The 26,777-nt window shown below is 48.4% G+C and overlaps 2 protein-coding genes across 3 annotated transcripts in view; one reads left to right on the plus strand and one right to left on the minus strand.

Moving 5' to 3' along the window:
* Positions 1-3,630: 3,630 nt before the first annotated feature.
* PAM16 (presequence translocase associated motor 16) lies at positions 3,631-11,895 on the plus strand. The gene is made up of 5 exons (XM_027859629.1): positions 3,631-3,711; positions 9,318-9,402; positions 10,348-10,484; positions 10,917-10,982; positions 11,739-11,895. Exons 1-5 carry the CDS (start codon positions 3,709-3,711, stop codon positions 11,823-11,825), a joined length of 378 nt encoding a protein of 125 aa, XP_027715430.1. The 5' UTR covers positions 3,631-3,708; the 3' UTR covers positions 11,826-11,895.
* A 1,643-nt stretch (positions 11,896-13,538) lies between these two features.
* Positions 13,539-26,777, minus strand: part of GLIS2 (GLIS family zinc finger 2) — a 45,707-nt gene continuing 32,468 nt past the window's right edge. The window contains exons 2-7 of one of the 2 annotated variants that reach the window (XM_027859737.1): positions 21,885-22,136; positions 20,268-20,440; positions 19,832-20,008; positions 19,611-19,744; positions 19,267-19,385; positions 13,539-17,781 (exon numbers count right to left, since the gene is read on the minus strand). In XM_027859737.1, the coding sequence (XP_027715538.1) occupies positions 16,994-17,781; positions 19,267-19,385; positions 19,611-19,744; positions 19,832-20,008; positions 20,268-20,440; positions 21,885-22,056 (1,563 nt within the window). In that variant the 5' untranslated portion in view covers positions 22,057-22,136 and the 3' untranslated portion in view covers positions 13,539-16,993. Of the gene's footprint in view, positions 17,782-19,266; positions 19,386-19,610; positions 19,745-19,831; positions 20,009-20,267; positions 20,477-21,884; positions 22,137-26,777 lie in introns of both variants that reach the window. The other variant, XM_027859736.1, reaches the window with a different exon arrangement.

Consider the following 26,777-nt stretch of genomic DNA (forward strand, 5'->3'; position numbering starts at 1 on the left):
TCTTTCTTTAAACCAGCTCTGTCTGTTGTCCTAAGACTTCCTGGCCTCAATTAATTCTACTTAAGCAATCAGTTCCTCCCTGTTGGTAAGAATCAGGGAGAGAACTACAGTTCCCCCTGCTTCCTCCAATTTAAAAGGATAAATTAAGTCAAACCATAAAATTATTACATCCCCTGCTTTTAGTAGAGAAAAACCTCATTATTACTATATCATGCCTTCATGTGAAACTCATGATCTTTCTTGAACTTCTTTCCATTCAGATAACTTTTGGTATAGTCCTATGGAAATATTATTTCTTAGGATCATAGATTTAGAGGTGGAAGGGACCACAGAGGTGAGTCCAATCACTTAATCTTACAGAAGAGGAAACTAAGGCTGAGAGAGATGAAATGAATCAACATGGCACCAGTAGTTAAAAAGCAAATATAGATAGGATTTAGGTCCTATATTCAGGTCCTCAGATTCCAAAGCCAGCATCCTTCCCACTATATCACACTGACTCTGATCTTCCCTAAAATTTTATTCACAAGCTACTCTGGTTCCCACATTTCCTCACAAATATATCTTCTCAATATATATAGTGCTACACTATACACTATAGTGCTCCCCCCATTCCCTTTTATCTACCTTGTTACTTTTGAATAAGGAATAACTTTCCAAAGCCATATTCCTGTCATGTATCCCAATCCACTGAGTCTCAGTGATCCCTAAGGTCAAATTTGCTTGGCATTAGGAATCCCTAATTAGCCATACCTCTTAAGCATACTTTCTTCTCTCTTTTTTTTTTTTTTTTTTGATTTTTAGGCAATTGGGGTTAAGTGACTTGCCCAGGGTCACACAGCTAGTAAGTGTCAAGTGTTTGGTCTGAGGCTGGATTTGAACTCAGGTCCTCCTGACTTCAGTTACACATACTCTCTAAAGAAAGTCTGCGCATAAACATCTGAGGTTATGAGCTTCTGTCTTGGATTTTTGCCTCTTGTAAACTCTTGGGAGATTGATACTATTTTTCTTTATACATTGTAAATATACCACAAGTTTCTCACTCCTCCATTTTTTTTTCCCAGTTTAAGGTCCTTTGTAAATTTAAGGCTTTTTAAGACATTTTTTACCAGCCCTTGGAAGGGGCATTCTATTCCCTGTCAAGAGCCCGTTATTCCTAAATTTTAAACACTTTGACAAATCTTAAGTCCTCTTTTTAGATACCATCTTCTTAATTCAAATCTACCTTTTATCTTTTGAAGCCTTTACCTTGGATCAGCAACAACGATCTGGTACCTAGCACATAGCAGGCATCTGATAAATGCTTATTGCTTGATCAGAACACCTGTGCCCCTAAAGTTTTCAGTTTTCAGTTTCTTGTCCAAGACCTCATGATCCTGGCAACACTTTTTATATGAAACGCTTATGGCCCACATGAATCAAGTGGGAAGTAGTCACCAGGATGGTGAAAGGCTCTGAGTCCACATCATGAGGATCAGATAAAGGAACTAAGGAGATTTATCCTGGAGAGACTCAAGGGGCACAAGACAGCTGTCTTCAAAATATCTAAAGGGCTGTCACATGGAGGAAGCGTTAGGTTTGTTTTGTTTGGTCCTAGAGGGCAGAACCAAGAGCAATGGATAGGAGTTACAAAGAGAGGTCCCAACTCAAATTCTGAATCTCTGACACATGTCCGAGTACAACCGCCAGCTTCTCTGGTGGGAAGGTAAAGGCTGCAGACACCACTACTGCCTCTACTTTCTCTGACCTTCACTTCCACATGTCCAAGTAAGAGGAGGCCTCCATCGGTTTTCATTACATCTCCATGCTGGGCTTACAATCCATTTCATACAATCATAGATCTAGAGCTGAAAGGGACCTCAGCAAACATCTAGTGCTGTCTCATTTTACAAAGGAGGTAACTGGAAGCCCAGGAAGGTAAATTTCCTTGCCCAAGGTCACTCTAGTAAGCATTTAAGGAAAGATTTCAATGTTGATCCTGTGATTATGGAATCAGTGCTTTTTTCTTTATACCAAGCTACCTCCCTAACTCCTCAGCTGTTTCTTCTTTCTGTCCAGCTGATCTGTAGTCCATAATCATTTTTTATGTCGGATAGGATGCTGAAATTGGTATTTGGAAAAACCAGAATTCAGATCCTTTATCTGACACTAATTGTGTAACCACCTCACCTCTCTAAGCCTGTTTCCTTAAAAGAGGGGCCTCTTCAGCACCTGACTTGACAGGGTTGTGTGGCTCAAGTGAGACACTGCATGGAAAGTAAACCTTAAAGCACTACATACTGGCAGCTAGGTGTCAAAATGGATAAAGTCCTGGACCTGGGATCAGGACCCGGAAGTTCAAGTTACTTGGCTTCCGTTTGCCTCAGTTTCATCATCTGTAAAATGGAGATAATAATAGCACTTACCTTACAGGGTTGTTGTGAGGATCAAATGAGATGATAAATTGTAAAGTGCCTGGCTATTATTATTCCTTGGGACCTCTGGTCTCTGAATTTCCTTTACATTAATATCTTGATATATTAATAGACATATTAATATGGTCTATCTTACATATATACTGATGCTATTCTTCCCTCCTTCATATCCTCTCCCCCTTTTACCTATTCTATTCATTTCGAGCAACAGCCATATTCCCAGAACCTTATTCCAGAGCCTACCCCACCCTAGCTGGTCCAATATTCAATCTCCCATTGTGTGGCTGAGGAGGAGAGTAAAGCCTGGAGCAGGAAAAAGAAATCCTTAGGTACCCCTTACTGATGGCAGGTGGAAGAGGGCTTTAGAAGAGCCTCAGCCTTCTCTGGAAGTGAAAAAAGGGTGGTGCCTGAAGGCATATTTCATTACATCACTTATTCATTTCTGAATTACGCCAATAAATACTGGAGCTCTTGACCTTTTTTGTGTGTCAAGGACCCCTTTGGAGTCCTGCTGAAGCCCATGGACCCCTTCTCAGAATGAAATGCACAAAATAAAATGCATAGGATTACAAAGGAAGCCTACTAGGTAGTGCAGTGGATCGAGCCCTAGCCTTTAAATCATAAGACCTGGGTTCAAATGTGACACTAGTTCTGTGACCCTGCACAAGCCACCTAACCTCTCTGACTCAGTTTCCTCATCTGCAAAATGGAGTTGTTAATAACCCCTTTTCCCTCTTGGGTTATCGTGAGAATATTTGTAAAAGTGTTTTGCAAGCCCTAAGTTAGCGCTATATAAATGACAGCTATCATTGTTACGAAGTTGAAATAGTTACCACGCTATTTAAAATACAAGTGCACAGACCCCGCCTGTCGTAAAGGACTAACGCGCTCCTGAAGAGGGCTAGAGATCGCTGTGCTTCCCCTCCCCTCCCACCCCCGGCGCCGATTGATCTCTCCATCGCAGCTCTCCCGACAGGAGCACGAGCATCTCGCCAGGCCTCCGCTGGTCCAAGGTCTAGGAGGCCGGGCCCCAAGGTCACCACGGCTCTCCTCGAGACAGGCGGCCGGCCAACGGCAGGATCTCCAGCCTGCCGGAAGGCCCGCCCCTCCTAGTCCAGGCATCACTTCCGGCGACCCCGCGACCCCTGCTCTCTGCAGGCATGCGCATCAGCTCGCGAGGGAAGCAGTCGGGGCGCCGGAGCTTCTCCTCCTCCTCGACCTCTGACCCGCCACCCTTCAGCCGGGGCCGCAGCCGCGGCGGCCGCCGCAGCCCCGAAGGCCGCGTCCCGCCACCATGGTGAGCTCGAGGCCCGGCAGGGAGTGGGGGGCGAGGGGCTGGGGGAGCGAGGGGCCCCGGAGGGCCGTTTCCGACCTTCCCTTGCGGGGGTGGGGCGGGGAAGGCCCGACATCGAGAGTTGGGAGACAGGTTCGAGTGCAGACCCCGCTGCTCCCTTAGCCGCGAGACCCTGGGCACGTCTCCTCCACCCCAACACACGCACGCATCTCGGGGCCTCAGTTTCCTCATCTGTCACTGGGGCTGGACCAGATGACTGATACTCCCCGCTTCGTCCACTTTTGCCCGGCTCGTTCCCATCTGAGAGTCCGGAGGTGGAAGCTCTCGGGAGCCTTCTCCCCCAGCCCCCCACCTCGGAGGGCTCAGCGGTCCCCATCTTCTGGAGGGGCTCTCCAGGCCCCAGGCAGGTCCAGAGTTTTTCAGGGGATAGTGGGGGTGGAGGCTGGGTATCACCTAGCAGAGAGAATAACGATAATAGCTCATTAGAAAAGTAGCTTTCCTCCTAGCCCTTTGAAATAGGGGCAGTGCAAGTATGATTATCTCCAAGGGGAAACAGGAGAAAGGACTTGTCCAAGTTCACATAGCTAGGTCTCCCTGACTCCCAAGTGCAGGGCTATTTCTCAACTCCAGTGGCCTTGCTTGGAGATGAGAAAGACTGGGAAAGTGTTGAGGGAGCCTGTCTATGGTGTTCACCAATGCAAAAGCCTGATATAGTGTAAACAAAGACCCTGGTCTCAGTTCTGCCTTTGACTTTCCCTGTGACCTTAGGCAAGTCATTTCTCCACTCTAGGCCTCTGTTTTGCCATCTGTAAAATGAGAGGTCACAGGGTACCGATTTGCAGCCAGAAGGGACCATAGAGGCCATCTGGTCTGATCCCTTCTTTTTTACAGATGAGGAAATTAAGGGCCAGAGAAATTAAGCTAGTAAGTGCCAAAGTTATCATTTGAAGAGGTCATTTTTCCTGTCTCCAAGTCCAGTATTCTATCCACTATACCACTCTGCCTCTCTAGGGACAGGATAAGATAATCCCCCTCTAACATTCTGTCTTGATTGTCAAGTATACTGGAGACTAAGTGGAACTAAGCAAGGCAGATAGCTTCTGAACACCAGGAGAGCTGTGGGAAAGAGAATAAACAGGGACCTCTTGTGCATTTCCTAATATATGATGGTGTTGATTAGGTGTTGATTAGGGCTGGCTCTTGATATTGTGGAAGCTGTGCTTGAATAGGAGAAGGTACAGCTGGCCCTTTTCTAGGTCTCACTTCTAAGATAGAGATATTGAGTGAGACATGCTGTGTCACTGTTGCTTCAACCTCTTCCATTTGTCACTGTCAGGCTCACTCCTGTCATGCCAGTGTCTTCCAACCTACATTCAGTGTTGGAGGCTGCTGCTTCACTACTCTGAAGACCCTTCCCATCCCCCTACCCCACCCCCAAAGGCTGTTCTAGTCTGCTGTCTTTTTGGTCTGTGGTACCAGGGTTGAACTCTGTATTGAGTTTGGGAAAATGAACAGAAGGCTGTGTTACTTACTGATCCGAAGCCAGATGTACAGCTTGTTGTCCAGGTTCCAGGTCTTGCCTCCAAATGAATATTCTCCCTGGATGTATACACTCAGTCTGGTCTGAAGTTTGAGGCTTCATTGGTGCCACATTTTACTTGCTAATTTCCCAGATAGCAATCTGGCCTACCTAGCTTGATTTTTCTCTTTTCCTGTCAATCAGTGCTTCATTATACATGATTAGAATTCAGTGGCCAATGAAAATCTTTGCATGTAGGGTTTCTCTGAAGCAGGTTTGTTGTCAGTGTATATCATGCTATAACAGTTCTGCAGGATAGTATGTATGTGGTGCATTTGCATAGTTTCTGTGCTTCAGAAGTGGAGCACGTCACTGTTTCATCTATTTCATCTATTTCATCTATGAGCTATTAAAACAGTGGGACAGGATTACCACCGATCAGGTCCTGCAATATAAACAGGCTACTCACACTAGAGTGATGCTTGGTGATTATCAAAGGATGGCCTGAATCAAATGAGGTAATGAATGGAAAAATACTTTGGAAAGTATTTAGAGTTTTACAATATAAGGTGATTTAATCATTCAAATTTCTATAAAGCACCCACTTTATGATTAATAGTGGTAGTGCACTGAAAGTCTACTTTAGTCAGTGAGCTGACTGGTTCTCAAAGGCTAGGCAAGTAGTATTCAAGGGCTGGCACATCCTACCAAGCTGGAAGGGCTTTGTGTATGGCCCAGTGACAGACTGTCTTATCTGAGGATTGGCTAGCTAAGTGTAGATATTTATCACCAAAAGGTTAACTGCCAAATGATGAATTGGGAGAGGCACAGCAACTTCTGAAAACCATCTGATGAAGCATGGAGGGTTCACTGCCTGCATGTGTTATCTTAGATAACTTCTGGGGACCCTTCCAGCTCTAACTCTGTGATTCTGTGATCCCAAGTCTCCTCTTTGGAGCTTCTGCTTCACAAGGCCCATTCTTTACGGTTGGAAGCCAAGCAGGTCTATCAGGTACTGTCCACAACTACAGTATATCAAAGGCTGAATTTTACTCAGCCTTTAAATTAATTTAAAGTCCTGGATAGGGGGAAGGCTGAGAATCATTGGGGCTGAAAAAATAATCATCTAATCCAACTCCCTCAGTTCAGTTCACTCCCTTAAGTATTTATTAAGTACTTAATATATGCTAGGTACTGTGTCAGGACCTAGGAACAGATACAAAGACAGTAAGACAGTTCTTGTCCTCAGTGAGCTTACATTCATAGAGGAAAACAACAGGTAAACAGAAAAGCAGTTACAAAATAGATATAAAGTGATTTCTGGAGAAAAGCACCAGTAAAGTAACCTCAGGGATCAGGATAGGCTTCTGCAGGTGAGGCTTGAACTGAACTTTGAAGAGAGCCACGGATTCTCTGAAGTAGGGTTTAAGGTAGAGTAGGGGACAGCCTGTGGAAAGGCATAGACAAAAGATAGAACATAAGATTAGGGAATGTAGAGTATTTGAAGAAGAGTCATATGCAGTGTGTTTGGCAAAGTAGCTAAATTGCCAGCCTGAGAGTTAATATTTTATCCTGAGCAGAGGAATGACATGGTGAGATTTTTGCTCTAGGATTGTCAATTTGGCAGCTATATAGAAGATGGATAGGGGTCATACTGGAGGTAGAGAGACCAATTAGATGGAGACCAGATTGTAGGCCAAGAGAAGAGGACAAAAACAAGCAATATTTCAGAGGTAGAATCAACAAGACTAGGCAACTAATTGGATGTGAGGGGGTGAGTGAGAATGACTCAGGATGTAAACCTGCATGACCGGGAGGGTGGTGAACTATGGGGCACTTGTCAGAAATAGGGAAGTTAGGAAGAGGAAAGGGTTTGGGGGAAAGTAATTAGTAATCTTTTGACGTGATGAGGTTGAGGTAGTTATGGGATATTGAGTTGGAAATGTTCAGTGGTCAGTTAGTGATGCCTTATTGGAATTCAAGAGAGTGACTAGAAAGAACTCTATGTAAAAATCTGGAATTTGTCTCCATAGAGATGAGCCCATCGGAGCTCCAAGATGAGATCACTGAGAGGGAGAGAAAGAGAAGAGAGTAGAGAAAAGGGCCTCGGACAGAGTTCTGGGGTACCGAAGCAAAGGGAGTGGGTTGCAGATAGGATGTAGCAGAGGAGCCTAAGAAAGAGCAGTCAGACAAGAGAAAAAAAAAGAGAGCAGTGTCATGAAAACTCAAGGAGAAAGTGATCAACAGTGTCAAATACTGCCAAGAGGACTAGAAGGTTGAGAACTAAGGAATAACCATAGAATTTGGTGATTGAGATCATTTTACAGACGAAGAAATTGAGCCTTAGAAGGTCATGTGACTTGCCTACCGTCATAAAGGTATAATCCAAATCTGACCCCAGATCTTCTCCTGTGGGCACCATCTGCACCACCCTACCTCACATGGGCTCCACAAAGCTTAAACTCTGTTCTTTCTTAGAGTTGAAAGAATCTTAGAAATTCATCTAGTCCAGACCCTTACTTTACAGGAGAGAGCCAGAGAGGGGAATGACTTATTCGAGGGCACAGAGTTTGACAGTAAAACCCAGAGAAATAAAGGATGCAATGGAAAGAATGCTAGATTTGAAAGCAGGACCTGGGCTTAGGAGCCTTGGGTCCTCCAGAACTGGAAGGGACCTTAAAAGACATCTGTGATTCCAAATTCAGCAGTCTTTCTCTTCTGGCACTGTGACTTTCTAGGTCCGTAGCTTTGCTGTGTACTACCTTTGTGACTTTGTGTATGTGACTTAACTTGCCTTGCCTCAGTTTCCGCAGTTTGTAAAATTAGGGAGTTGGGCTGGTGGACCTCTAAGGCTCTGTCTAGTTCCAAATTTATACTCCTTTGATTCAGATCTCTTCATTCCCAGTTCAGTGCTGTCTTCACTACAAGGAAGGATGATCTTAGTTATATAGCATAGGAAGTATTTTTACTTCAATTTTACGTTCAATTTTTCATCCATCCTCTACTCAGGTAATCATTGTCAGTAACATCATGGTCATCACATTTTAGAGCTAGAAAGAACATTAGAGAGCATCCAGTCTAGCCTCATTTGATAAAGGAGGAATCTCCTGATTAGAAGGAGATATATAATCTATTTGGATGCCTCATTTTGTTGAGAAGGAAACCATGGGTTCTCTTAGAAAATGTCAATGGAATCCAATCTTTCTGGCAGGTCTGCCTGGGAAGGCAAGCCCCAGTGGTGCTATGCCTGTCATCCTAGGGCCAGCCTCGCTCAGTTAGACAAGGTTCAGCTCTAGGTCAGCCACAGGATAATGAGTTCATTGGCCAAAGCCATCAAGTTTTAGAAGGAATACACGAATACCAGCTGAAATCACAAATCCTTGAAATGTGTGACACACTTACTATGTCTGTAGGTTTGTGCTGGGGAGGACAATTAAATTCACAAACTGTCCTATTAAGTCTTTAAACAAATAGCTAATTGTTAAAAGTTACACAGTGCTTTGATCATAGGTATAAGTAAGAAGAAGTGTTAACAGAGCCATACTTCCCAGTGGGAAATGGAAGACTTGTGAAGGTCAGACCTACTTGTGAAATCCAAACATTCTCTCATTTATTAAGGCAAGGCCTGTCAGATGCATAAACAACTAAGTTTGGGGTGTTCTTCAATCTGTGGCTTATCTGGGACATAGTACTATACACCATTAAATTATCTGTCTTCCTTCCTCCATCTAGTAGTGGAGGCTTGCATCTTCATTTTCTCTTTATTTCTGATCATTGGTTAATTTACACTCTTCAGCAGAGTAGAATTCTTTTCTTCCCCTCCTGTCAAGCCTCACGGTACTATGCTAGACCTGCTGTTGGTTTACTTGGAATGGGCAACTCGGCTGAAGCAGGAAGCTTAGGAAGTTAGGAGTAGTGGTCTTCCCAGGACGTTGAGAAGAGATCAGCTAAAGGCCTGTGCTCTTGTGCTTACCTGAATTCGTTGGCTGCAGCTCTCTGGTGGATGCCCAGTGGAGAGCATCCCCAGACTTGGGCTCCAGAGCGAGAGTGCCCAGCGAACCTTGTTGACTGACTGCTGGTTTGCCCACAGGCCAAATACCTAGCTCAGATCATCGTGATGGGGGTGCAGGTGGTTGGAAGGGCCTTTGCCCGGGCACTGCGGCAGGAATTTGCAGGTAAGCAGCATATCCCCGAACCAGATTTCCAATCTCAAGAGGATGTGATAGCACAGAGCTGTGGACTGAAGTCAGAGACCTGGGTTAAATCCCAGCTTTGGCATTTCACAGTGTGACCTTGAACTGTCACTTAGTCTCTCAGCCTCAGTGTTCCCTTCTGTAAAATGGAAATAATAATACTTGCACTCCTGCCTCAGAGTTGTGTGAGGAAAGCTCTGTAAGCTGTCAGTATTATTCCATGTTCTCTTGAGTTTGAGGCCATACCATTTAACATCTCCCTTATTTCAAACACATTCCATAACTGAGGCCCAGTGACACCTGCACCACTTGTGATTCTCTGAGCTGCTGCCACAGGGCAGAAGGGGCTGAAAAGACAGGAAGTCTTTTTGAATAGTGGCATTCTTGGTGCTTTGTCTCATGATGGCAAAGGCCTTAGGGCAGAGACTGCCCATTGCAGTGGGTTATCAGCTTCCAAATTCACTTGGCTTCAGATAAGAGAGACTCTTATGTTACCATAGTATAAAAGAGGGGGAAACAAGACTGACCTGGGGAGGGGCAGGGGTGTGTGAGGTAGTAAAAGCCCAGGATAGATCATCACATTTAGGGGTTCCTCATTTCCCCTGATGTTTTTATGCAGAGCAAATGTGATTATGCTAAGGATGACTCTAGGGGAAAATAGGAAAGGGAGTGGGATAGCATTGGAAAGGGACTGACTTTTGTGGCCCTAAGTGTTGCCCAGATTAGCTGGCAGCATTGTGGAACGCTAGCCCTGCCATGCCCAATGGCCTTTTCTTGGCTACCTTGGTTCTTGGGCTTCCCTCTATTTCCTGGCCACATAGTGTGAGGTTTCCAGTTGGAGTGACTGCTTAGAACTCTGAGGCTGGCCTGTGGGATTGCCAGGGGAGTGGTTATATGAGGCCAAGAGCTCATTTTGTGTCTGAACAGCCAGCCGGGCAGCAGCAGATGCTCGTGGGCGAGCCGGTCATCAGTCTGCAGCTGCATCCAGCCTTTCTGGACTTAGCCTCCAGGAAGCCCAGCAGATCCTCAATGTCTCCAAGCTGAGCCGAGAGGAAATCCAAAAGGTAAATCTAGAGCAGGGATGCCCAGCCTGTGTCCAGAGTAAAGGGGGGGTATATTGGCAAAGGAAGCCTGAACTGTTCGGGAGAGGGCACTTAGGGATCTGCCCTCTCCCCAGTGGGAATCTTGACAGAACACATCTGGAGAGGGAATTGTGGTAGCAGCAGTAAGTTGAGTTTCCACCAGGCAAGCCTTCAGGGCATCCCTCAGGAGTTCCTGTCTTCGTGGCTTCTCTTGGGTTGTCATTATATAGCTGCAGCCATCTTTGGGCAGGCAGAAGCACTTGGGATTCTCCTTATATCCAGTGCAGCACATCTGTTAAGGTACCTCAAAACCATTTAATCCAGCTGTAACCAGGAAGAGACCCCAGCCCCCATTTTTTCTAGTAAACATTAAACTTACTATAAATATCCTCCTCTCCTTTTTTTCCTCAACAGAACTTTGACCATTTATTTAAGGTAAATGATAAATCTGTGGGTGGCTCCTTCTACCTGCAGTCAAAGGTGAGTGGCCTCAAGGCTTATGGAAACCTAGTTAAATTGAGGGACCAGTTTTGCCACTGGTGGGGGTTGGTGCAGATGGGGCTAAAAAGATCATTCATTTCCAGTCAGTGGAAATACAGCAAGTCCCAAACAGTCAACAAAGCAACGTTTTAGGCTTCTCTCTTGACGTCCCTGTCTCTGACCAGTGCCTGGACATAATGCATTTCTTCTACTTCTGTTCCAATGGAATGTTTTCACAATTCAAACTAAACTCTTGCCATGAAGAGTCTATAGTTAACCTTACGGTCTTGCCATTTTTGACTACCAGCGCATTGGCTTGTATGTTGTTGATGGATCAGCTGGACATATTCTTCTGTTCTCACTGTATTAGAATTTAAGACTAAATTCTAAACCAGTAGCTGGTTGTGTATTTGAGCACAGACTGTAGCCTTTGCCCTGTACTTTGCCCCTTTGGGAGCAGCCAGCACAAAGATAAACCATAGTAGAAGGGCCCTGGACAATCCTAGGACTTACTCATGAGATGAAAGCAGCATCCTAGACCTTCCCTGATACTTCAGGAAACTGGCCATAGGAGACCAGAATTCTGTGAGGGTTGGTAGATGGGATACAAGGTCTCCTTATGGCTCTGGAAAATCATAACTTGGAACTAACCAGAAGGACGAAGTGCATCCTGTTTGGGACCAGACTTGGGTGAGGGTGAATGGTAAAAAATACAAACAACAAACATCTGAAATGTTGGTTCCCCATCCTCCCCAGGTGGTACGAGCTAAGGAACGGCTAGATGAAGAGCTCAAAATCCAGGCCCAGGACGAGAGTGAGAGAGGGCAGCAGCCCAAAACGTGACCTCCTATCCTTGCCTATCTTTGCCTCAGTGTGAATTATTTATAGCTCGGTAATAAATGTCTTTTCTGCATTTTTTGGTACATGTGCCCAGACTCTAAAAGGCAGGTCATTCTTTTTTTGCCAGCCTTGGTTGGGGCAGGGAGTTTCTAGACTGGAAAAGGAACTGGAAGTATTTACCTCCACAATGTTGTACTGACAACCTCAACAGGGGCCAATAGTTGATGCTAGGAAGAAGCCAGAGAGCTTCATCCTCTGCCAGGGCTGCTGGGAGAGTTATTGCTGTATTTTGTCAAACCGGAAGTCTCAAGTTAGAGCAGTAACGAGAGGCAGGTCTTTGTTTTTTTTGCCAGCTCTGAGAGCCGACCTACTAGGTACTGACTGGCCCCTGACCCTCTGCAGTTTTCCTGGTAAACCTCTGCTTTTGCCTGTGCTTCATTGTCTCATCATTCTACTGTTTTCCCACTGATCTTGGTTCAGCTACTATCCCAAAAGGTGTGTTTTAAGAGTATTCTTGGGCCTTACATATGAAGTGGGAGTTTTTGGTCTGGGGCCTAGGAACTTGGTTTTTCTTATATTTTTATAATTGGTTTCCATAGCAATCCTATGCATTTTATTTTAGACATTTCAAAACATTATTCTGAGAAGGGGTCCATGAGCTTCCCCAGACTACCAAAGGGGTGTGTTGACACAGAAAGGATTAAGAGGCCGGCCCCATGAAGATCAGTTATTGAATAATTGAATTCAGACCTGGGGGGATCTTAAGAGAGTCTAGTCTCTCCTGTCTGTGTAAGGAGCAACTTCTGCCTTATCCCAAGCTTTAAATTGCCCCTGGACAAATGCAACAGTATTGTCAGTGATGTTAAATACTTTGTGCTTGTGGTGTTCTTTCCTTTACAACTCTAATCTGATAGCCACAAGAGCACTGAAAAGTAATTAGGGCAGTTGCTCTTAGCCCTATTTGACATGAGCAGTCTGAGGTAGGGAGGTAAAGCAAGCCAGTCATTCAAGGTAGGAAACAGGAGGGGAGGGGTAACTGTAATTCAGGCCTAGTGGCAGATTTAGAGCCCTCTGCTAGGCCGTCTCTTGCCTCAGGGGGCCTCTACTCACCTCCAGTTGCAGCCCAGTGGTTAATCACAGAGCCTTCCTCTTAGCCGGGATTGAGCTCCTACAGTCCCAGGTGAATGATTAACTAGGCTACTTGTGCCATAGTTACCTAAAAGGTCAAGAGAACCTGGAGGGAAGGGGGTCATCTCTCAACTTTGCCCGTTTCTGGGTTCTGATTCCCAGGGCTGCCTTGGGCTCCTATAAAGGCAACAGAGAGGAGCCCAGCATCTTTTTCTAGGCCCCTAGCATGTGGCTAGGGGGAGAATGCAAATTTGGGCATTGTGGAAATGTCCCATCCCTGGATGGTCCTACCTGTTCTCTGCTGTTGAACTCTGTACCTCAGTACACCCCCCCATCTGAGAAATGATCAACCCATGACTTCAGAGTGCTGTGTGATATGTGAGGTGAGGACAGACCTCACCTCGCCTAACCTCACAAGCTCAGAGACCCAGCTAGATTGAATCCTATGGATGAGGTGGATCTTGGTAAACGGCAGAGGTGGGTGTTAACATCTCTGAGGCTTCTTGTAGTGGGCCTAAGTGGGGAAACACGTGTTTTATTTGGTGTGATCTTGGACCCCATTTCCCAGCATACTCCAGTCCATGCAGGTCATCTTTGCAATTCACTTTTATTGTTTCTTTATAAACTTCCTCTCACATGGAGGAATATATTGTTATAGTCATTAGCTTATCTCTCTTTTTTTTTAAACTCTATGCTAACAGCAATGGAGCCAAGAGGAGGAAAAACGTAAGCTACAATAGAAAGGCACTTAGAAACTGTTAAAATACTGATATCTTGGAATGTGCAACAACAAACCAACAATGACAACAAAAAAAGTACACCGGCCCTTTAAAGCCTAGTCTATCACCAAATCACATGCTGAGCTAATGTTAACTCTTTTGAGTGCCATGTTGCTATTCTCCATGGGCTTGCATCTCAAACCACCACCCCCAACCCTTGATGGTCACTCCCGCTAGTCAGGAAGGGCAGATGCCCCAGACTAGGGGTAACTGTGGGCCCTAGCACTGAGCCAGCCAGTTATTTAAGGCCTGGGGCCCTTAGGTGGGGGATAACAGTGGGGTGTCTGGTTCCTAGTAGGGGACAGAAGGAGGGAGACCAGCTCCCTCCTTCCATACTTGGGTTCCCTATTCCGTGGAAAACCCCAGCTGCTGTAACCTAATCACAGTCTGGGATTTGAGAGCCCAGCAGAGGTGAGGGCCAGGACAGAGTGACCCCTCTGTAACAGAAGGGCAGTCAGGGGGAGCTGGTGGCACTGAGCCACCCAAACGAGAAGAGGCAAGTATAATCTAATAATGTCAGCACTGGAAGGGACTTGAGCAATCATTTAGTCCAACCCCCTCATTTTATAAATGAGGAAACTGAGGCCCAGACAAAAGAAGTGCCTTGCCTAAAGTCACAGCAAGTTTATGTGACAAAACATAGTCAGTGGCAGAGCAGGGACTTTTATATGGATCTCCTGACTCCCAGTCCAGTGTTCTTTCTGTGACACCAGGCAAGAGGTAAAGTGCCCCCCTTGGGGAGGGAGGCAAGCCAGTATTATGTTCTCTTGGGAGAGCCGTCCTGCTGCTTCATAGCTGGGATAGGGAGGGAGGGCGGAGAGGAATGGGGAAGGTAGTTATGGGAGTGGACAGGACCTCAGCCATCCTGCTGAGGTGCCCCCTCATCTAAAGGGTTTGTTTAGCTTATTCATGCCTGCAGTACAGGCCAGGCCTTCTCTGGCTCTGTAGAGTCTAGATGAGCTTACAGTACTTACGGTGCAGGTCAGGCAATTCCAGCCATCATCAAACAAATAGGAGGGGAGCACACCAGGAGAGCCGACCAAGAGACTCCCCTGCCTTTGTGGGGGAAAAAAATAAAACGCATGCAATATCCCTTTTTCTCTGGCTGTAGATCTCCCAAGTTTTACAAGGCCAAGGGGTTTGGAGCAGCACGGGGGTAGGGGTACGGAGAGGGAGAAAAAGAATTGCTTAGGCTGAGCCACTCATGGAAACAGTGGGGCTAGAATTCGGGTTTCCTAAAGCATAGCTCAAAATTCTTCATATGCTGCTGTCTGCCAACTGAATTCCTCAGGATCACAGATGGTTAACCTCCTCCCATGCAAGTTGATTTGAGACCACAACCCCCAGTATTCAAAGTTTCAACCAGGTGGCTCAAACCAAAGTTATCTACTGAAACCTGTTCTAGCAAGCTGGCTCCATTCCACTCTGAAATACCCCAGTGACTGAAGGCATGGACCCTTCGGGTGCTATTTTCACTTTCCTTCTGGTCCTGCAATGTAGCATGCTTCTGGCTGCCTCCACTGAACATCCTACCTAGCTACTGCCCTGCCTCCTTGCTGGTTCCTAATTCCAACAACCTTTTTGTTATCTTCCATTCTAATTCTCTAATGTGAGAATGCAGCCAGAATTCCTGGCTAGAGTTTAGACAATGCCTTTGCAATCTTCTGCTAGCCCCAGCAAAGGCTCAGCTAGCTTAGAACTGAATTCTCCTCTCGATATCCCCCCACTAAAGTCTAGGGGCTTAGTGGGTCTCCTGGGAAATGGATGCCCAAGGGAAGGTGATAGAATTCTAGAGGCAGCACAGCACCCCTAATGTTCTCTGCCCATCCTTTTCCCCCAAGCAGAGGTACTGTACAAAAGGGTAACAGCAGGGAACTTGGCAACTGAGCACCATGGCTGGTCTGGAAACTACCTCAGGACGAAACAAATACCTATATTCCTCTGTTGTCTTCTATGAGAATATCAGAGTGGTGACCCTGAGGAACCATAGTTGAACTCTTAATGTAACCTCAAAACAAAAGGGGTTCAGAAGAGGCAAATTCAGGAATTTCCAGGGCCTGCCTTCTCCATATTTGCCATCTACCTGCCATGGGAATGCCCCAGCCCTGTGAGCTGCTCTCCTTAACCACAGAGTTGGGTCTCAAGTTTTCTATCCAGCCAGGAAAAAAAAGGACGTGCCCTGAAGCTTGTTGGGGATGCTGCTTTATAAGAGGGGCAGGAGGGAGATAGGCCTGCCTTGGTCCTCTTCCTCAGCACAAAGTTAACAGAGCTAGGGGGAGCAGCCCTCCCACCCTACCCCTAGGGTGGGAGATACCTTGTCAATTAGCAGGGAGGGGAAGGGGGAGCAAGGGAAAGAACCTGTTCTCTCCATGGCACTGCCAAGGTCTGCGTCTGTCTTTCTCTCCCTCTGAAAAGTGGGTCAGAAGGAGAGGGGTCTGTAGATGTTCCCAAAGCTGGGCTGGGGCCAGCTCTGAAGAGGCGGAAGGAGAGGCTTGTGGGGGACCATTGGAATTCTCCTGGCCCGTGTAGTTCATGGTAGCCATGGGGTTGAAATGGCAGGGATGAGGCTTCCACTGCTAGAGTGGGATGCTATTCCTATGACCCAGCTCCCTCACATTCAGGATATGAAGGCAGCATTATCTGGCTGGAAGGAGAAAGTGATGGTGGAGCCTTACGACAGTGGTCAGTTGGCACCAGATAAACATGGGAAGAGCTGAATGCCAAAAGCCAGACTGTGGAGCAGCATTCCAAAACGGAAACTGAGGAGGGAGAGCAGAGTAGATTTGGTGCAGCATGGAAAAAGGGACTGGGTATTGGTGTTCCCTCCCTAAGAGAGTTGGGACCAGACCCTTTGCTGAAGGTAGAGGAGCTGGATTGGGAGAGAGGTCAATAGGATCCAAGGCGCTCGCTCTATGGGCCAAAAATTCACTTTTTTATCTGATGGGATTTACCTTTCGCCTTCCATGCCATCATTCCAGAGGTCATGGAGGTGAGGAGACCCTAGAGTGACCTGTTTTCTGTCCACATGGGTTTTATCTCTACACACAAAGATGAAGCCAGCCCCAGGCCAAGGCCTACCTCTTCCCCATGTGTCCTGGTTACCTCCTGCCCACCTCACAGGGACTAGGCCAGAGGATGGCCAAGTCCTAAGGCAGGACATTATTGCTATTTCTCAGAAGAATTTCCGTTCGTCACGACTGGATGAGGGGAGGAGTCTCTGTCCAGTCCTTTTCCCTCTCCCTGGCCATGGCTGGCCTCAGGATATCAGTTCACCACAGCTGGCTTGAGTAGCACAGAGCCTGGTGGGATGACCACCCAGCCAGGAGGTAGTGCCTCAGGACTAGCTGCTGAGTTCACACCTGTAGATAGGTCCAGCACAGTGCCTGGCAGCAGGGAAAGTCCATCTGGGCCAGACCGAGCACGGTTACCCTCAGTCCTCTCCCCAGGAATCTTGCGGCCTTCGGTGCCCAGAGCCTTGGCACCCACCACCCCTCGCCCCTTTTCACCCTCAGCCTTGCCCCCTGCAGAGCCCGCAAGGAGAGAAACAACAGGCAGGCTCAGCCCACTAGCCCCAAAGGGCGAGGGCAGCAGCGGGTTCTTAGCCAAGTTGAGGGGGAGTACGGGGCCTGGAAGACCAGGTCCTACACCACTGCCCCCACCACAGGCCAGGGTGCTGAGGTCAAGGGGGGCAGGTGCCAAGGGCAGGGGCAAGGATGCAGGCAGCCCAGGTAGGCCCGGGCCCCCAAAGAGTGCAGCGGGGTTGGGGATGATGATCTGTGCCCCACTGACATAGGGGCTGTCTGGGGTGGGCAGCTGTGGCTTAGGAGGTGGTCGGAGCTTCAGCAGCTCTTGCTGCTCGTGGGAGACGAAGTGGCCGTGGGCCTTAATGTGTTTGCGCAGGGAGCTGGGGTCTGTGTAGCGTTTGTGGCAGCCGGGCATCTTGCAGTAGTAGGGCTTGTCCACATAGTGGGTGCGTGTGTGCTTGAAGCGGTCACTTGAATTGGAGTAACGCTTGTTGCAGCCCTCGTAAGGGCAGATGTACGGCTTCTCCCCTGGGGAAAAAGGACAGTAGCAAGAGGCTGAGAGTGAGGAGTCCACCGACTCTTCAATAATAATGATAATAATAATAATAATAATAATAATGATAAATAGCTCTGATCACACATACGCACACACGCACGCACAGACGCACACATGCCAAAAAACCCCATTCAGTCTCCTTTGCCTAATTCCTTAGCTCAGCTTTCCAAGCACTCTACAACTGGATACCACCCTAGAGAATCTGGTGTTGACAACTGGATACTATATTTGGAGTTAAGAGTTGAGTTTGAATCCTGCTCTGCCCTTACCTATCTTTTGTTGTACCTGGTCTAGTCAAGGTGGCCTTCCTACCAATCCACGTAAATGATACTCCAGTTTCCATAGCTGGGCCTTCCATCACTATCTGTCCCCTGTGCTTGAAGCACTGCCTCTCCTGACCTCCACCTATTAGAATCCCTTGTTCCTTCAAGACACCACTCGACGGCACCTTCCCCACGAAGCTCCCCACTGCTAAAGTCTCCCCCCCATCACACGCTCCTTTCTGATCTGTGTCTGTGCGTGTCGTCTCCCCTGCTAACACGAATGCTCCCTGGGGACGAGGGACAATTCCATTTTTGACTTTGTGCCCCCAGAGCCCAACAAAGTGCCTGATACACAGTTGGTGCTTAATAAATGCATACTGATTGGTTGATTTTGAGAAAGCCATTTCATCTCCAGAGCTGTTTTCTCATCTATAGAATGTGGGAATGGGACTGGATAATCTCTAAGTCACCTCCTAGCTCTAAATCCTATGATACTGCTTTTCTAATTTTATCTTGATCACTCTCCTCATGTATATGCTACTGTCCAACCAAACTGGACTGTAAATTCTTTAAACAAGTCCTGACCTTCCCACCATGCTTTTGCTCACTTGGAATATAACCTCAGTTACACAGACTGTAGACACACAGAGAGGAAATCTTGCCCTGTCCTTCAGGGTCCAGCTCAGGCTCCCTGACCTCTGAAGCTTGAGCTGATCCCTCCCTCCTGTAAACACCCAGGACACCTTGTGCCTGTCTTTTGTCTTATATTGCTCCTGATTCATAATGGTCAGTACAGTGAGGGTAGCATCTCATTTATCATTACATTCTCCCTAGTGTTTGGCATTGTACTTTTTTTTTTTTTTTTTTTTGCTTTTTTGGTGAGGCAGTCGGGTTAAGTGACTTGCCCAGGGTCACACAGCTAGTGTCAAGTGTCTGGTCTGAGGCCGGATCTGAACTCAGGTCCTCCTGACTCCAAGGCCGGAGCTCTATCTGCGGCACCACCTAGCTGCCCCCTTCGGCATTGTACACTGCACACAACGGTGTATCTTGAACTATGTTGACACTGTCTTCCTGGTCCTCTCCCCACCCCTTCTCATGCCTAAGTGAGGTAAGTGAATCTTCCCTGTCCCTGATTACTCCCTCCTTCAGCCCCACCTTTCCCCTTTCTCTCATTTGAACCCTTCCCAAGCCCACCTGTGTGTGATCGGTTGTGAATCTTAAGGTTCTCTAGGCGAGAAAAGCTCTTGTTACAGGTGGGACATCGATGCGGCTTCTCATTAGTGTGAGTCCGGATGTGAATCAGCATCTTGTACCTTCCAGATCAAGAAAAGAAGAGCACCCAGTGAGCCAAGGCTGGTGGGGCTGAGCCCAGAGAGGCCGGTCCCAAGTAACCCCTACCTCGGGCTCCCTTCCCCACTCCTAGAGACATCCTGCTCCTTAATGAAGGGCCCCATGGGCCAAGGTCCCATGAGAACAACAGGGAACACGTTTGGCCCTAGAACTCCTTCACTTCTTCCCTCTCCCCATCATGTGCACACCTAGCATTGAAACCCCGGCCATGGCGGGCACAGCCCTCCCAGTGGCAGCAGTAGCCAGCCTCCTTCTCGGGTTTGACATGGAAATCATTGACGTGGTCCACCAGGTCTTGCAGCAGGTCAAAGAGCTGGTTACACTGCAGGGAGAGAAGAGGAGGAGCCATCAGACCCAGTGGGACTTCAGTGGGCTCCCTTCTACTCCACACACACCCACCCATCCTCACCTTGGCCCAGCGACAGACAAGTTGCCTTTGCAGGGGCACATCTGGAGAGAGGCACTTCTCCTTAGGTGGGGTGAGGAAGGAAGAGGAGGGCAGATGCAATGCACCCCCTGAGCTCAATGGCAAGAAAAACTGGAAGGAACTGGGAACTCCATCAATGTAACGAAGAGACTGGAAGTCCTGGGGAGGAGGGCAGAGAGAAGTTGGAAGAGAATGGGCAGCGCGTCTGGACGGTTAGTGACCCTGGAACACCCTCTCCACCATGGCCTCTTTCTGACTTCCCCCTCCCTCATAATGCCCCACCTTCACTTTTCCCAGGATCAGCTGGCCCTGTAGCTCTGGACCAGCCCGTTCCCCCTCCTACCTCGTCCCCCACCTCACTTCCCAGGAGTTTTCAGAGAAGAGGAAGATCACCCTAATGCCCACGTCCCAGACTCACGTGGGCAGCGGGAGTTGGTGGCAGGTCCCCATTACCCTGACGCTCAGGAGACAGGGAGGTGCTGCCACCCGGAGAGTCCAGTCCCGATGGGGGCGACAAGCTTAGATCCACTAGCGGTGCCGCTGAGAAGCGGCTGTCCCCCTTCTCGGGGAACTTGGGGTTCAGCAAGAATCCTGAGTGGGAGGGGAGGCAATCAGGGTGGCCCAGGACTAGAAAGAAGGGGGCAGAGAGTGAAGAGTCAGTGCCCTTCTCTCTCACAGCCCCCACCCACACACCTGGAAAGACTCAGACTTATCCAAACTCTCACCCCATAGTGACCACAGAAATGACTCCCAGGGATTATTTCAGCAATTACAGTGCTCCATTTCAAGGAATGAGTGTGTGAGGAAGAGGGAGAGAATGTACCAAAATGCGTACCCACCCAGGATAGGACATTGCTGTTTGCCTTTCTAACAAAATAAATACAAGGTAATTTTGGGGACAGGCCCTAGCAACTGCTGTTACTCGGTTGTTTTCAGTCACGATCAACTCTTCATGACCCCATTTGGGGTTTTTTGGCAAAGATACTGGATTGGTTTGCCATTTCCTTCTCTAGAGGATTAAGGTAAACAGAGGTTAAGTGACTTGCCCAGGGTCACACAGCTAGTAAGTGTCTGAGACCAGATTTGAACTCTGGTCTTCTTGACTCTATCCACTGAGCCATCCAGTTTGCCTTTCTAACAACTTGAAATACCCAGAAGTGGACATGGGCTTTCTTGGGAGGTGGTGAATTCACCATCACTGAAAGTCGCCAAGCAAAGTCCAGATAACTTTACGACTTGTCAGGAATATTACAGAAAGGACTCCGGTTTTGGTAGAGAGTTGTTTTTTTAGGTGAGGCAACTGCGGTTAAGTGACTTGCCCAGAGTCACACAGCTATTAAGCGTTAAGTGTCTGAGGCTGGATTTGAACTCAGGTCCTCCTGACTCCAGGGCCGGTGCTGTATCCACTGCACCACCCAGCTGCCCCCAGATTTGCACTGTGTGACCACTGAGGCCCTTCCAGCTCAGAGCACAGTTCCGTGCTGCCATTCCTGATCTCAGTCTGGCTGTCATTCGCCCCTGCCTCCTCAAGATCAAGCAATGGAAGAAACGCCTGGTAAACAACGCTGTGCTGGGAACGCTGACACAGCATGGGACTGAGGCAGCAGAGCTGGCTTCTGGTCCCAGATCTGCCAGTGATTTGCTATGTGACCTTGGACAAATCATTTCCCCCATCTTTAAAATAGAGGGCTGGACAAATGAGCTCCGAGGTGTCTTCCAGCTCTGACTTTCTAAGTTTCTTTTTAACTTTAGAGTTCTGTGTTCTCTGAATTTCTTCCTAGAGTTGATTGCTGCTTTCAGGTTTTCTGTGGCAGTCAATTTTTTTTTTTTCATGATACTTATCTACTCAAAAACAGCGTCATTCCTCAGTATTATCCCTCAATAGGTCATTACCCTCTAGGGATCCCTGCTCAGCTGAGGGACCGTACCCTTGTCTATCTCTGGGCTCAGGTCATGACCCTAAGCGGTCAAGGAGGCCCGACGGCTTCCTGGGAGGCTATCCCTCCCCTCTGCCCCACTCATTGGGGTACAATACCTGAAGGAGGGGATCCAGGGGACGCAGGGGCAGGGCCATCATCTACCAAGCCCAGCTCCCGGTGCAGGGTCCTGTGGCGGACACCACCCAAAGCCCACTCCTGCTTCTCTCGCGCTGCTCGAAGCTTGGTGATGCTCAGCTTCAGGTCCAGCGGCTCGTCCAAAGAGTGCATGGTGCCAACCAGGGGCCGGTGTGGCTGCGGCAGAAAGGTTCCCTGGCAGGAGGTAAGGGGGGGTGGGGGTGGGCAGGAACCTGTGGGAAGAAACAGGCAAGTAAGGAACTCCCTCTGGCAACGGTCCAACCTTCTTTGTGCAGCTACATGCTTCCCCATCTTCATCTTCCTAGCCATTGGGTTAAGGAGGGTCCTAGGAGTTTGGGGTCTCAAATTTGTTCCCTGGGAAGCCAGATACCATCACTCTTTAAGTATTTACTAAATATACATTAAGCACCAACTGTGTACAAAGAACTATGCCAGTCACTGAGGAAGATGCAAAAATAAGGCACAGATCTGCCTCAAAGGAACTCATAGTCTAATAATTATAGAGAGAGATAAGACCCACATACACCAATTAGAATGGGTCACAAAGCATAAAATGCTGAGACTGGATGGGCAACAGGTTGATTCAAACAGAAAAGGAGCAGCAAGGAGTGCTCCAGGAAGGAGAGGGCATTTCAGCCAGGCCTGGCAGAATTGGGAGAACGTGGAAGAAAGGAGGAAGGGATGGGAGGGTACTCCAGGTATGAGAAGCAAGGGACCCAGGGAAAAAATGGAGATGGCTCAGGGCAAAGAAAGAAAAAAAATTCAGTCTTTCTCCCACTAAAGAGGGTTAAGTCCTACAGGGTCAGCTCCCACCATCAGCAGTCCAACTGTATGGAACTTCAGAGACTGGAACAGAACCAGGAACTAAATACTGGCACTGGCCAAATCCAAATATTTCTTATGGAGCCATGAGCCCAACCCAAGTCTCTTTAGAAAAAGAAAACAAGGGGCAGCTAGGCGGCGCAATGGATAGAGCACCGGCCCTGGAGTCAGGAGGACCTGAGTTCAAATCCAGCCTCAGACACGTAATACTCACTAGCTGTGTGACCCTGGGCAAGTCACTTAACTCCAATTGCCTCACTGAAGAACAAAGAAAACAACAATCTGACCCATAACACTGAATCCATTCAGTCAGAACCCAATCAGAGCATCAGGACATTTTTTAGAAACAAACTTTATATAGTTCCAATCCCTGGTATGATGTAAACACCCATTCACTCATCTGTCCACTCAATCATCTTGGAACAAGTACTGGATTTGAGTCCCAGCTACAAGCCTTAAATTGTGTGACCATGGGCAAATTACTTCATCTTTCTAAGCCTCAGTTTTCCCATCTGTACAGTGGGGGTGTTGGACTCTAAGATGTGTTTCTGCTCCAAGAATCTATGTGGGAAACCCAGTGGGCAGGGTTAGGCAGGAGAAGGGGTAATGGCCATATTAGTGCCAGGAGGCTAAGAATCAGAAGCACATCACTGATTCACACTGGCCAAGCCCTGGCCACCTGCTGCAGCCATGGAGCCTGGGATATACATCTGTCCATCCACTTCCCCAAAGCAGCACCTGGGCTGGGCACAGTTACTTAACAACAGGTGGGAAGAGAGAGGGGCTGCCTTGTAGAACAAGGGGCGCTCATGCTAGGTCGATGACAAGGTCCCCAAGATCTCTACAACCACACAAGTTGCCTGTCCCCACCCTCAAGTGGCTCAACTAAACATAACCAAACTCAAGACCTAACTAAATACACAAAGGTATACAAGCCCCAACCCCCAGGGGTTCCAGAGAGATGAGGGGGGTCTCCCAGTCCTCAGGGGGGGGCAGGTCCTGCTGTTCCATGATACTTATAGACAGGATATCACAATGCACTTGTCCTGGGCCTTGTACCTTCTCACATTTCACAGACACTCTCCCTAAACCCCCCAATAGTCCCCCCACCCACTACCACCACCACCACCCTGAAGGAGGCAAGGCAGAGATTATTATCAGTATTTCTTAGGAGTAAGTGACTTGTCCAAGGCCACACAGCTAATTAGGAACAAAGCCAGGCCCAAAATCCAGGTCTCCCAAGGTCAGCAAAATGAGCCAAAGCTAAGCAAAGCCCCAGCAGGATGGGAGTCAGAAGCTCCCAACAAGGCAATCAAAGGCAGCCAAGGAGATCAGGATATGGGTGCAAGGAGGGGTCACCCCTGTAAGTGCCTGAGAAAGACAAACCCCAAAGCAGGGAAATACTGTCAAGGGGGAAAGGGGTGGGGAGTCAATGTTCCTAATCCTGCCACCAGGGGGCAGCTGGTGACTGTGGCACTCTTCCCGGTTAACAGACTTGGCCACACTCCAGGCTCCAGGGAGGACCTCAGAGAGACCTCTGCCAAGAGCCCAGGCTCTGGGAGGAAGGATGGGTGTGTGGGTGGCTTCTCTTGGGGCAGCTCCCCAGACTACAGTTGCTCCTGTCCCTGGAAACCGGGTCCCCCTCCCCTTCCCAAGGCAACTCTCAACTCACCCAGGCACCTCCTGGATGGATCAGCAACATGACTCAGGGGGTACTGGGGTGTGCACAACTCATTTATTTTGGGGTCCCTCCCAAATGAGGTTTGATCAGGGCCCCGGTATGACCCTTTGTGAATCTTAAAGCACTAGGTATTTTCATGAGGGTCCTCTTCGCGACCGAATGAAAGAGATGAAGCCATAATGACACGATTGGATTTCGGGCACTGGAACAGAGAAGCAAGGAAAAAGCCACAGCCAAAATATTCTAGGATTTGAGATTGCAAGAGATACAACCTGCTCATTCTACATAGGAGAAACTCAGGTTTCCAAAGTGATTTGCTCAGGGTCACACAGCTAAGTGGTGCCATAGTGCACAGAGTGCTGGGCCTAGAGTCAGGAAGACTCATCTTCAGATACTTACTTGCTGTGTCACCCTGGGCAAGTCACTTAATGCTGTTTGCCTCAGTTTCCTCATCTGTAAAATGAGCTGGAGAAGGAAATGGCAAACCACTACAATAGCTTTGTCATGAAAACCCCAAATGGGGTCACAAAGAGTTGGACACGACTGAAAGGCCTAAACAATGCACAGCTGGTACTTTCCACTAATTCCATGCCATTTCCTTTTTATTTTGAAGAAGACTGACCAGGAATCCTCAAGTAACACCACCCCCCCCCCCAAATCAACCCCACTTATGAGTGAAATAGGCTGACCTTGCCATTCTGGTACCACTAAGCTCCTCCCCTCGTGTCTACAAATGGGGATACTGAGGCAGCCAGGAAGGTGATTTGCAGGGACAGACACCCCCACACACACTAACTGGGGCCCAAATCTCTTCCAAACCCTAGGCAGAGCTCCCAGGTCAAGCACAGGACATCTTCAGGGCCTTGGGAGAGGCAGGGTGGGGTCTGTCCCTTCCCCCCTCTGGCCAGCTGTCCCTCCACCTGTTTATTTTTAGCCCTGGGCTCTGGACCTCCCAGCAGCTCCCCCTGAGTGCTGGGGGCCCAGGCTGGGCAGGCAGGGAGCCTGGAAGGAGGAGGAAGGAAGTAAATATTTATGCTTATTAAGAATTCAGAAGCCAGGAAGGCCTGGGAAGGCTGGTGCCCCCACCTCCCACCCCCTACCGCTCTCTCTGTTGGCCTCCAGCCACAACCTCAATCTAACCACCCCAGTGGGCCCCAAGTCAGAGGGCCCCCACCATGAGGCCTACTGAGAGCCAGTACATTTCTAGGTCCTTTAAGGAGATTTTGCAAAATTTGTCTTGGAGGATGGGGAGAGAATGTAGATTTAAACTCAAATTCCCTACCAATAACATCTCCCCCAATTAACAACACCTCCAGTATTCTTCCCTCCAGATTACTATCTCTAGGATTAACCCCCACACAGTAACACCCTAGTAATCTCCTCCAGAAATCTTGGAAAGGAACAGTTCCTAGGAACCAGTCCCCAGGAAGCACACTGCACCACCCCTCCCAGTGTAACATCTCCCAATGACCCTGAGAACAAATAACATTCCCCTAATAACCTGGTCCTCTCCCTTTCACCCCCAAGTAATACACTCCAGTAATCCCCAGAGGGACAGCCTTCAAAAACTCTAAGTCCCTCCTAGCAACACTCTCAGGATAAAGCTACTCTCACACACACACACACAACCCCCCACTATCCCCAGATGTCCCCCACTCTCTGGCTTACAAGGACACAGTCCCTTCTCCCAACCCCCAGCTTCCTGTAACTCCACCAGGCCAGAGAAGCAGAGGCCAGAGGGGTTCATTAAGCTGGGAGCAGGAGGCTAGCCCTACCCAACCCTAAGGGCCCTCCCCCCTCCTTCAGTCCTGGGAGCCGGAAGAAGCCTCCCTGGGTCCTAGCTGGCAGCTCAGCCACCCTCCCACCCTGCTCCCTGCTAGCTCCCCCAGGTAGACAGGAAGTGACCCCACCTCTCCCCCCTCCCCCTCTCCAGCCACGACCTTGGCAGTAGCTTCCCCCCACCCCACCCCAACCAGTGGCAGCCAGTTCTGGGCCCTGGGCTCTCTCGGTCCTGGCTGGGAGGGGAGGCTGAGTGTGTGTGTGTACAGAGGAGGTAGGGCCCCGAGCCAATAAGACCTCCCTAGGATTTATTCTTTCCAAAGTTTTCACATTCACATCCTCCAGAGACACAGATAGAGCAGGGATTGTTCTCCCCATCAGGCAGATGTGGAAAACGGGCCCCAGGGAGTAAAAGGCTTTGCCCGAGGTCACTTGACAGATATTAGCAGAGTAAGTCAAAATGACAGAGTACAAACAGCCCTGGGATTTGGAGTTCAGAACACCTGGGTTCAAGACCCTGAACTGCTCCTTCCTGTGTGACCCTGGAGAAGTCACCTATCCTCTCTGACCT

This window comes from Vombatus ursinus, unplaced genomic scaffold (genome assembly GCF_900497805.2).
Source record: "Vombatus ursinus unplaced genomic scaffold, bare-nosed wombat genome assembly UNPS02014171.1, whole genome shotgun sequence".
In the NCBI taxonomy this organism is placed as follows: Eukaryota; Metazoa; Chordata; class Mammalia; order Diprotodontia; family Vombatidae; genus Vombatus; species Vombatus ursinus.